Source organism: Solenopsis invicta, chromosome 2 (genome assembly GCF_016802725.1).
Source record: "Solenopsis invicta isolate M01_SB chromosome 2, UNIL_Sinv_3.0, whole genome shotgun sequence".
Classification (NCBI taxonomy): Eukaryota; Metazoa; Arthropoda; class Insecta; order Hymenoptera; family Formicidae; genus Solenopsis; species Solenopsis invicta.
The window spans coordinates 6,800,575-6,813,524 of record NC_052665.1 but is presented as its reverse complement, the minus strand read 5'-3'; the positions used below and the strand labels follow the sequence as shown (position 1 = coordinate 6,813,524).

At 37.9% G+C, this 12,950-nt stretch overlaps 1 protein-coding gene across 2 annotated transcripts in view; it reads left to right on the top strand.

Moving 5' to 3' along the window:
• LOC105200795 (zwei Ig domain protein zig-8) overlaps positions 1-12,950 on the top strand; it is a 190,157-nt gene that overhangs the window by 170,142 nt on the left and 7,065 nt on the right. For both annotated transcript variants that reach the window (XM_011168522.3, XM_011168521.3), the window contains one exon: positions 5,127-5,293. In XM_011168522.3, the coding sequence (XP_011166824.1) occupies positions 5,216-5,293 (78 nt within the window). In that variant the 5' untranslated portion in view covers positions 5,127-5,215. The remainder of the gene's footprint in view (positions 1-5,126; positions 5,294-12,950) is intronic.

The following is a 12,950-nucleotide window of genomic DNA, read 5'->3' as shown; positions in this document are numbered from 1 at the left end:
GAGCGAGAGAAAGATTACACAGATCCGAGTTTACACAGTATATTTACGATCGACAGACACAAGCGATGACTCCGAAGAAATAAAATTGATTGTGAAAAGAAAAGTAATATTCGACAGCCCCTGATCACGAGGACTGGATAAAGTATGCAAAGATTTGAAAATTAAATAGGAGAGATTAGATTTTCTTTTTAAATGTTCGAGTAATTTATTAATAGAGAGAAATTGGGATTATAAAAAAAAGGAAATTTTAATAAAGCGTTCTCTCAGCGAAAAACAGGAGCCGGTAAATTGCGACGTAAAATTAAACTGTTCTTTCGAATTTTAATAAAGAGAAACTATTAATGTGACATTCGAAACTGTCGATACGTAACGAAGGGAAAATCCATGCTCGCAACGCAACGCTTCCGGAACAAAATTAATTTCTGGCAAAACAGAACAGCTCTCTCGGTCGATCCGATAATCAGGAGTGAACTTGTTTCAACTGCCTTCCGGCTAAAAGGACTATAAAACTCGACCATCCACCTCGACCGGTCGTTCGAATCAATAGCAAGCTCGATGCGTCAACAACCGTAGTTTTCCACTAAGAAGATTTTAATCCAATCGCTTTTCACGCGATGACGAAGAGTGCACTCGAATCATCTACATACCTCTTCGCTCGCATTAACAATCATAACAGTTATCGACAAGATGCGAAAGTGCGGCTGTTTTCTCGCGCACAAAAATTGTTACTGTATTGTATCGTGAAATGTAAAATGTCGTGACTGCTTATTATCAGCTGTTTCCACATCCGTGTAATTTAATTTTCATATGGAACGAAGTGATTAATAACTTAATATTTCCCTTTCGCGTCCGGCTAATGCACGCATATATGCGCATACATATTTAAACATTCTATTTTCAACGCAAGCGTAATAGCAATCGTATAAGGTTAATTCATATCAATAGTCATTCGTGTTAGCGTTGTATGGAGGTAGTTTACATTTCTCGTATCGGAATATGCAATTACATATGTTTGAAACAGACTGAATATAGGTTAATGATTTAAACAAAGAAAAATTGAACTGGATATATCTGTAATTCTGCAGATAGTCATTGCAGGAAATATCGAAGATACAGCTACAGGTAAATTTAAAATTCAAAAATACAACGACGGATACATAAAAAGAAGATATTTATAGTTAAGCGGTTCACGTCTCAATCGGACCGACGCGGTCGGTCCTAATTGAATACGTCGGCACGGAAATAAATATCGTCACCTTCAATTGCTGAGCATTCCTCGCTCGGAGAAATTTCGATGAAAGGCGCACGGACGCTGAACTTTTCTCGCGTGGAACGCGGCAAAGTTCCTGCGGAAGAATTCGGGTTTGGAAAATTAATTTCGCGAGCGGAAAACGAATGACGTGAGGCTCGCGCATGCATACTCGCATCGAGCGAAGGCCTTCGACGACGAGAGAGGCCTCGGAAACGGACTCAATGAGCGGGCGGTCTCACGAACCTGGGTATAGAGCCCGAGCTCTACCGTCACGGAAAGTGCTTCTACCGGCGAAAAGTTTCGAAAGGCAATTACGAGGGTTATTTTATGACAATACGCCTCTGTGTGCACGCGGCCCTTGCGCGCGACGGTTATGTTACGGGAAATCCATTCGTTTTCAAGTTTCGTATTATCCGCAGCGGCATGTCGCGGCACGTTGGCCATTTCGTTGGGTATTTCGAAAAGTTCGACGAAATTGAAGGTACGAAGAGAAATAGAGTGCGCCGGCGGCGATTATGCTTAATCTCGTCATCGATGAAGTTTGATATTACGCGCACGTCGCCTTTAAACTTCATGGCGCTTACGAGCCCGGAAGCTATTCTCCCGTTAAAGTCCGGGGATTAACCGTTGTCTTGCGGCGGTGTTAAGAACGCGAAAAATGCGTCCAAGTTTTATCGCGCGAATTGCAATTTTAAAAGAGCAAGAAGAATTGATTTTGATAAAAACGAACAAATGCAATTCAAGGATTTCCTAATCAAATAATTTTTTTTTTTTCCAAAATCTCAGTCATAGAACGAAACATTCTCTCACAATCAGTAGAGTCACATGTGAACAAGAATCAAACAGAAAACGGGAAATATAAACATAAATAGGTAGTAAATATAAATTTTCGGCAGAACCAAACAAGTCCAGAGGTTTATTTTTTTGAAATTAATTTCCTAAAATATTAGTCGTAAAGCCTAAATTTTTATTGACATATTTATTATATACCCGGAGTAAAATCAAATTTTTACAAAGAGAAATGTAAAAGGATATTTTTTTTTAATTTTTTTAAAATTTTGTAAATAAAAAATGAAAAAATTATTGCTTTATATTTTCAATAATGTTTCCTTCTTTATCTTTTGTTATTATTAACAAAGGTAAATGTAAAATATTATGCGATAAATAGATAATAAATGTAAAATTCGCCAAGAGAACAAGTTCAGATGTTTCACTATTATTTTTTAATAAGTTTGTAAAATATTAATTAAAACAACTTTGTTCTTGTATCTATTGTGTCCGGAGAAGAATTACCATATTCATACAATGAACGGTCTCAAGAAGTTCTTAGTTTCATGAAAATTTTACTTTTTAAACTTGTTTGATTTTTATAGGAAATTCTTTAATTATAAGTTCTGTTCTTATTTTTTTATCGTGTTTATCTGTGTTTTATGCAAATGTGCCAGTAAGTGCGCAGATTTGAGCGTCTTGAAATACTTTCTAATTATTACAAGCTAGTAAAAGTTCAAGATTATTCTCAGTTAGTCTCGACATACATATTTCTTGCTTTCGAAAAATAATGTCTTTCCGCAATTTTGAATTGCACCAGAAACCGGTGTGATTCAATTACGATAATTCGAGGATCTTTGGTGGTTAAATATTGTCGCTGACAAGGCGCAGTGAGGAAGTGGAGCAAGTATCTCCATCCTGGTTGAAATCAACTCCGGCAACGAGCAAGAGTACATGCAATTCCGTACTAATCGCGAACTCTCCCTAAACATAGTGCAGTCGGAAATTCGCGGCGTACGGCTGTCTGGCTTTGTGAAGCACTTGACGAAATATAATTCGCAACTGAGAAAGTGCTTGCCCGCGCACAGCTGATCCGGAAGCGCAATTCCCGGAGTTGGCGATTGTTCGTGCGTGCGCGGTGCTCCAGGTATTTGCGCTGCTGCAGTTGCCTGTGTATTTCCCCATCTTAATCAAGAATCGCGAATTTGAATGTAAGAATGCGGATTACGTGATTCGCGGATAAATTATTGTCAACGCCAGTGGGAGAACAGTTACATTAGTTATCTCAAAATGGCGCGCAACAGCACCGCTACTTACATTTTAAGTTATGCCAAAGATTTATGTCCTTTCCTTCTTTCGTATTTTCCTCTAGAAAAATATACTCTCCTACGTATAACGTAACGCGTGAATATGCAAATTCTTATTTATTTAAAAAGCAGCGGCACGAGCATTTCACTGGGACATATGAGATACGTTTATCAAAAAGGTAGAAGGATACTTAATTAAATCGTATTTAATTACATAATTGAACGTCTCATGCAAAAGCGTGTAGCTCGGCACATTGTTTTAAAATTACATAGAATGAAATAAAGCTAATAAGGACTTAATAAAGAGAAATTACATGGATATTCGGCTCGAAATATTGGTAATTTGATGATAATATATACAATCTGAAAGTGCTCTTTTTAACTAAATATTTGCATTACACTCGCAGAATTTCGCTACATATATTATTAATAATGATTTTTGTTTGCAACCGAAAATGGAAACGAAACAGTGACACAAACCGAATGCGCGCTATTTTCGCCTTCATTATTCTGCAAATAACTTTTGTCGATTTTTATGTCACATATTGATGTTAAAAGGTGAATTCAATCAAAGGCTGTCGTTACTAGTTAACGAAATCCAACGCGTAAAAACAAAGTAGAGACTAGGACTACTTTTCAAATATGTTACGAGTTTTTTGTTTTTTTTTCCAACAAAAATTCTGCAATCCGTGTTTTGTTCAAGATTTATTTTTTTCTTGTTTTTAATAAAGAAAAATAAAGCTGATTCAAAAAAAGGATATATACCGCGATTTAATATAGAGAAAAAACATGCCGCGCGTTTCAAAAGAAGACTGCGTCGCGCGCTTCGGTGAAAAATTTTTTTTCAAATATCGAGAATTTGAGACGCATTCGCAATGGCAGTTTTAAAAAAAGTTTCGCGGCGGTGCGGCACCGATATTGTGCACCTTAATCCGCTACTCAAAGTGCGTGCTTCGCGCACGACTATGAATAAAGCCCGCCACTGCGTTTACCACCGCACGCAGCGGTCTCTCCTCCGTAGAGTTAATTTATTTCAATAGAATAATCTTTCCGTACGTTCTGTGTAACGTTCGCAAGATACGCGAGGAAAAATATCTCTCGAATAACGCGCGCGATAAGCTCAGCAGCTAGTAAATGCACCGTATGCGTGTACACGGTAACGCGCAGATTTCAGGGGAAATCCGGCCGTAACGTCGCGCTACCGTCACGAAAAGGAACGTTACCGTCACGTCAAGATATAATGTGATGTATTTAAATAGGTCCGTTCGCGTACTGTGCCACGCGAACTTTCACGTGCACGACTAACGTGACGCGACAGTCCGTGACGTTGATGCTACGTACGATCTCCGATGTGACGCGAACGTTAACGCGCTGATGCCTCGGAGTTTCCGCCTAACGCGCTTTGAGAATCAAGTGGCCTCGCAAAATGTAATATTGTACGTCGTAAATCCGCCGAGAGTTGGCGGATACTTGGGACGTTTCATGGACGCCAACTCCAAGTGCACGAAACACTCATGGAGACGCCATGAAAGAGTTACGAAACATGCGGTTCAACTCCGACGTCAATCTGACGACTTGGTGTGATCGCGTTAAAAAATTGGGACAGACAATTTGTGATTAATGTTATTCTTGTCATCTCTGACTATTGATCGAATACGAGAAATAACAAGATTGATTCGATCATCTATTCTTGCCTGCAATTTACGATGAATCTATTCTCCGATCTTGAATTATTATCAATATCAGTCGATCCCTTCCCGAGAGATTGGCGCTAATCGTAAGGACACTTTTGCTTTCAGGTGGTATAGCGTCATGCCTACGAAACTTTCGGACCGACTTCCTGGAGGAATGGCCGACGCCGGGCACCGGGCCTCACTTCGACATCTCAATGCAATCGAACTTCACCGGGTTGGTAGGGAAGACGGTGCATCTCGTGTGCAAGGTGAAGAACTTGGGGAATCGAACGGTGAGCCATCGGAAAATCCATCGTCTGGTTCGTGACCAGAGGCGCTATATCTTAGCTCGAAGCGGACAGCGTGCTGGCCAGCTACCCCACGCCGCTGTTGAATAATTTAAGGGTAGGGCCGCACGAACGACCTTGCGACCCTTCCTCGCGATCGTAGCGGATACTTTAACGGCGCGTCACGTCGCCAGATTCGCCCGCTCGCTCGCTCGCTCGCTCGCTCGCTCGCCCGCCACCAAGAAACCCGTTAAACGACTTTCTAATCGATCGATGGTCCACAAATGGAAAGTTGAAGTGTCATTCGAATCGTACGGAAGTATCAGTAAAAAAGTAACAAGTGCAAATTACTCTGATAAAATAGTATAAGAAACTTGAAAGGGTTCTTCGACGACAGTTACAATATGTCACGTTTCATTCCCTTTTATTAAAATGATCTCGAAGAGATCATTTTATTAATCGAACTTGAACGTGAACATTAAAATTCATATTCATAAAATGTATATCGAGTTTTTCTGCTTATGATCAAACGTTCTTCTGTCTTGTTGCTGTAAATAAACTTGAAATATAATTACAACGATGGCAATCACGCGCGCGACCAAGTGCGCCTCTATGGGTACACGCTTTGCTTATGAAATATAAAATCGCTGTTCTTACACGGTGAAGCCCGTGGCGCAGTTCGTCTAACGTAAATGGGGGCTATTAAATAAACATTACTGTTCCTTCATCGTGCACGGTGCCGGCGTCTCATGAAAAAGGCAGGCGATGTTAGCGTTTATGTTCCTGCATTATTAACCGCCCTTCTTGTGCGGTGAACGGAAGCATTCTTTTTGCGTATCGCGCCTCGATGAATTATATCGCTTTGAAAATTTTCTTCTTTGCAATTATACCGGCAAATTGTTCCGGAAATCTTTTGATATTTGAGCGTATCGTTACGTCGCCGGCACTTCGTTTAACCCTAGAGTGCCACTCACATTTTTCTCAAGTTAGTACTACTCTGGGTGAAAATTCATCCACATAATTAAGTTTTTTTTTTACTTCTTTTTTAAGTCTATGAGTTGGAGTACAAGCTGGTAGAATAACTGAACTAACACTGTTTTTAAATGAACAGTTTAGTTTAATCTTATTAAATATCACTACAACCTATTAAATCCCAGAAGACCTGCACTTTTCTGTTTTAAATATTATAATTCGGATCCTAATCAAAATTATCAGAGCGCAATTACTATTCAGGAGAAATAGTCAGCAACGTGGTACAAGATATCTGGAAAAAAAATATAAAGAAAAATGGAAGTAAAAAAAGTGTTCTTCCACTTTTTTACTTACGAGTATTCAAGTAATAAATTTGTTTATCTTATTGAATGGAATAAATCAATATAATTATTATTTGAATAACCTAGAATAATTATATACTACTGAATTTATTCTACTGAAAATTATATTCTGACAGATTCTTATCTTCATTACCACAGTCAAAGAAATTATCGCAAGATTTATTAAAAATTACTGAAATAGTTTTTATAAATATTTTTCTTTTAATATTAAATAGTTTATTTATAAAAACTCATTCGCAAACAAAATATACTGTACATTCCAAAAAATTATGATTAGAAAAAGTTAAACTATTGCCAACGAATATGCACTCAGAAAAGCTTGAAATCGCACGTCATGAAGAATGTAGTTCAGATTTTTAACACTAATTACACACTAAAGAGAAGAATAGATAGAACAAGTTCCCGACCAACGCTGTTATTTAATACTCTTGCTTGAGTTTGCCTTTAGATGAAAATTCACTCACATCGTAGTCATAGCACTCTAGAATTAATAGCTACGTTACTTTGTAGCATCTGTCGCTTCTTCGCATTTGCATTTAAACATCGCCGCCAATTCCGCCTATTCGTTCATCGAATGGTATGGCTGAATAAACACATTGATTGAGAAAGAATGAAGAATGCGATTGATCGCATAAGTATAAGATAGCATGAGCACGCACGCTCAACCGTTCGTAATTTCATTAAGAACGCCACGAAACTGTTTTCCGCATATCAATAGTTTTTTGCGCTTCTGCAACCACATATTTATCACGTCTAAATTTCAGGTTTGCGTGCGCTTGCAATAAAGCTCGGGTAATTTTCACAGAATACCCCGTTACAATTTCTTCCTTTCAGAAATTTAGAAATCAAACGTTCCGCTGATAGTTTCCGTTTGAAAGTTGATCGCTTGGCATCGCGATTGCAACCTATAGGACGATTAATTTCATTGAACCGCTCGAATCACGGGGCACTTCTGTTTTCGTTACTCGCTGCGGTATCGAAACCAAAGTGTTTATCCTCGTTAAAAAAAATACAAGTGCATTGGAACATTTGTCATTCGAGTTTGCAAAAACCCCGTTATAGGTATCGTGCGTTTAATCCTTTTGAGCTTACTCCGTTGACATGATATCATCGGATCCGCTGTGATATATGACGCTGCTATCATAAGCGTCCTGGAAGATCAATCGCCGCCGCTCGCTAACGCGAAGGTGCATCATTACCGGCTGTTTGCTCAGACCAACTAAGAAGCTACTGCAAATACATCTTAGATGATAATGGTCGTCTTCATTAGCAGACATCATAATCTGTTCAGAGAGAGAAGTTAGCTTGAGATTAGTTTTCCTTCACAGAAGGCAGATCATATCATCGTGCAGTCAATTTTGACAATTTTCGCTATAATATTATATAATATGCTCAATAGAATACGAGGATTGTTTGAAAAATTTTGTAAACGTGAGTAGATAAGTAATTAGAAAAATTAATTATTTGCATGACTTGATTGCATACATTTCTTATAATGTCACCGAAAAAATTTTATTTACGCAAGTATACTTCGAGTTTATTATTTTGCATATTGATTAATAATTGTTTTATTTACGTATTATCTGGAGTGTGTCTGCTCCAAAAGAGAGAACCGCGCCCAGACTCCGCTCTTCTCCCCATTTTATTTTCACGCGATTTCGAGCAACTGCACCCTCTTTTCTCTTTTATGTAAATATGCAAACATTTTCAGATGATATATCTCTTTTTTTTACAAGATTATGTATGTTTTATTACAACATGATTTTTAAACTTTTCCATTGTTTAAAGCTTTCTATTTATCAAACGAACATTTACTTTCACTGAAGCCAAGATGAAATCTTGCCAGAATAAAATAAAATTTCTCTAGTGATATAATGTTGCAACGAATCATGTAAATAATTTTTCTCTCTTGTATTATCTGTATATTCATTTGCAAAACTTTTTAAACATCCTTCGTATAATCAATTTAAATTATTGCAAGAAAAGAACGATTTTGCTAAAGTATCTAAAAATGTTGCTAGATTAAATGGATAGACCGTTAAAATAATTGAAAAGTTTCCTATAAATTAAATAAAAAAAAATTAAATTTTTTCAAGAAACATTAAAACTTCTTATCTTCATATCGTTTATAAATATAATAATAAAAAGCCTTGATACTATTACTCGGATTAAAAAAAATAGATCTGTTTGATTTTTGTATAAAATTATATATGATGTTAAAAACGGTTTCGGAATGTCAAAACTTTTTATAGCAATGCATATCCTACTTGAGTGTTCTAAATAATTATTTTCGTGGACCAACAAAATTTATTATCTTGATAAATTTTTTAATATTTTAGCAAAACCATTTTTTCCATATAATAAGAATTCAGTTTGACGTGAAGCAGTAGAAGTAATTTCATTAATTGGAAATTGGAAGTGCCGTCTTCGTTCTTCTTTTTTTTCAAGCCAATATTCAAATTGAATTCGCTTTTATTATATTAACACATTTCGGCAATACTGGTTTATTTGATATTTCAATGTTATTCGATGTTTCGTTTTTCATTAATAAGAATGAAAGATTAATTATTCTGACGAATTCTCATTCAATTATCGCAGCATATCGTATGCTGCAATTTATGCTGCGCACACTTGTAGATAAATCCGTTGCTTTTGAACCGATATAGTCTAGCAACGTCATAATAACGTAGCAAATCATTGACCGCGTGATTATCTTTCGCATTTCCAGATATCCATTTTGCGGCCTTCCGATAATAATTGGCGATCATGCAGTTTATTCATTGTGCAAACATGAGAACGGCTCGTAATCGCGCTCACGCATCGAAAACGCACGGCTTATATATCCACAATGGTCCGTTGATTAACGGCAGATTCGACGAATGATATAAAAACTTGATAAACGAAGCGTAATCGTAAACACGGACTACTGCTTTCCATGTTTGCACCGTTATCGCGATGGTTGCACGATATTCCCGTAATGATTTATGAATATTAATCGAAGTCTCTCGTACTACACCCACGTACCAGATTTTTGAATCGCGCACAATTGCGTGTCGTCGACGCGCGTGGTTCTAATTGCGGAATTAAACTGAATGAACAAAATGTGTTCCGGATGTCCAATTTATTCAAATGGTAACAGATGTTGATCGATACGCTATGTGCAATCTTGAAATATAGAAGCGTATGTTTTGAGACGCTTAAGTTAATAATTATAATCATTATAAATAGGAGGACGTTATCACGATAACGAGCAAACGAAAAGTTTTTAAAGAGGCGCAGGCGCCCTTTCTACTTATTCAACGCGCGCGGTATAAGCAGCTTTGAAAAATCGACATTATTTCTGGGAATAAGATTATTCCGCGCGACCCCTTGACAGTTAAGTCCCTTGAGCTTTATGAGTTGCCGTATAGATCCAGCCCCGGAATTTTATCGCTCAAGATGTGCGTCGTCGAGCGCTTTTACTTCGTTTTAGTCGCAGCTGCTGTCAGTACGTTCTGAATGTGCTTTTTGCTTGTTTCCTTGAAATAAAAGCTACGCTGCGCTACAAAGCACTCAAGATTATTAGAAAGCGTGCCGCATTTGTTGCTTTCTTTTTTTTTTACGATGATCGATATGTCTTTATATCGTTAACGTTTCGGTCAATTATAGTCTTCTCTCTCGTTTCAATGGCACCCAATGATTAAAGACCCAATCAAGCAAAGAAAACAGTGTTTACAGTGTTTCGTAATTATCGGCTTTAAAGTTTATGCGCATTAATATTAACGTGTAAATCATTTATTCTAGACCCACTCCAAACGTTATCGCATTATTAATTTATTACTGTCATATATTAAAATATTAAATTAATGTAACATATACGGTGCAGTGGATAATAATCATTTATTAGTAACGAGACAGTTGATACGTTTATTAATGATTAGAGAACAGGTATTCGATATATATTCAAAACTGCGATATATTCAAAAGGCAGGAAGATGTTCGCCCAAACACGAGCCGTAAAGGCGAGCTTCTGGCAAATACATAATTCTTATGCTGCAACGTTGAGCACCGAACCGTATAATGCACGTCGTATTTTCACTCCCCGTTATCATAGAGTCGTATAAGTATACAGAGATAGCGCCGTGCATAGCATCATGCACCATTGCCAGACGGAGGTTTCGGTTGAATTTCACCAAACAATGCAGCGTTTAATGCCAATGACACATACGCGTCATCTGGAGTACGCGAGGGCTCGCGCAAGTGTCGGGGGCTCGGTGCTGAGATAGGACAATGCGAAATCTCCATCATGACATCATATCTGCATCCCGATGTCGTCCCGTATAAGCGAATCTAGGAACGCGACCCAACTACGGTCTCGTGGCTTTTAAACCCTTTATCACCCGGATGCGAACCTTGTGGATTAAACATAACTCGCGCGCGCATAATGTGTATGTGTGTGTGTGTGTGTGTGTGTGTGTAACGGAGATATTCATGATAAAAATACGCGTTGTGTTTACCAGAAAGAGTAATTAGTCATTCTTTAAATTGCATTTCTACTTTTATGCGTTGCATATTTTAGCGTTGCGCAGTTCTAATTTTTAATTCTAATTAAATATTAAATTTTCTAACTTTTTTCCGGTATTTTTTTCAGTGTTTTTTTTTATTGTAAATTATTTGCAGTTTTTAATTTTGTATAAAGTATTTGACTCTATTTGCGTCACTCGAGTTAGAAAATGTAATCCTCCCATTTTGTAAAAGCCGCGCTTTAAAGCTCTATGAAGACACGGAGAATTCATTCGGTTGAATCTAGGTACATCGAAACGATCGCGAAAACTCTCACAGCACCGAAATCTGTAGAATCGATTTCAATAGCCAGCTACCAAAAGCCGATTTTGCATCCGCACAGCGTGTTAGGTGCGCGCGGCACGACAGTTGCGACGCCTCTGTTTTCCTCGTCCCGTTCTTCAGCGCCAGCAATCCCATCGCTTCGTCAGGATGGATAGATTTTGTTTGGCTTTCAGCCGGCAACGCTAATGCCAATAACACGGTCGTGTCATCTCGAGAGCTCCAGCTGGCGCAGGTGCCGGATGCAGGACGAACCAGGACAAAACGAATCTCTCCATGGCAACGTCACTCCCGTCGAGAGGACGTCAACCCGCGATCGGTTAATACATCGAAGTTTCCGTAAAATGATCTGAAAAGCGCGGTGTGCGCGCTCAGCCCGTCCGATCACGCCAAATACTTTCTCTTCCTCCGAAACGGAGAAAAATTAGATTTGTATTACATTTGATCGTATAACATTATGTAAAAAGGGACTGTAAATTGACTTGTACATTTCTGCATTTATTTTATCCCAGCGATGCATCGGAAATGCGTCGCTTTTCTAGCTTGAAGAAATTTTCATTGAATTACGTTCGAATGGACCTTGAAATGGTCCCATCTTTCGAGTGACGTGAAAAATTTTCGCCCAAGCAAAATATTGATTACCGCCATACATATATATTGTGTGTAAGAGCATTAGCCCCTCGGTCATCCATAAGAGGTAAAATATGCTAAACAAGATGAGATTTCGATGGCTTTCATCGCATTTAGTTCAATCAATTTCGTCGATGTAGCAATGGAGTTAATTTTATATCCGGAATTAAAGTACAGAAGTTAATTATTTTGCTAGCGTTTATTTGATATGTATTTTACGAGCCGTGATAGACAGACAAGTTAAATTTTCAATCGGCGATTCATTTAACCCATTCATTGACACGTAACATTATTGCGCCTATTCTCATTTCCGAAATCTCGTCAAATTAAAAGTTAATGAGCGATAATAAAAGGCGTGCGAGCCATCTATTTGTATAACGATTATTTTATGTATAAAATGAGCAAAATTATTTACGTTTTTAATTTCATAGCACTGCGATAGCTCTCGTTGAGCCAATTCGTTTCAGCCGGTGAAAACTTTTCGACCTTTCAAATCGTTGAATGGAATATCAATAATGAATAAAACAAATTATTTCGAATATCAGTCGTTGCGCGGTTTTCGCCAATTTTCAATTAACTAATTAAGGTCAATCGAATGTAAATGTTACTCCGGAGAACGCGGCAATCGATAAAATTTCATCGACGATCTATTAGATTCGTCCACGTTTTTATGCGCGTCGGCGCGACAGAATTAGTATATATTATCGAGTCACTGAAACTCCGCGGTGAAACTTGCATTTAATTTGGAAGCCCTCGCAGGTTCGGCCGAATTTAATTATTTTTTTTTTTTTTTGTTTCGCATTCTAACACGTCGCGGGCTGAGACAGTAAAAATTCAACAGCAGTCGAGCGACGATATTAAACAAACAAATAAGC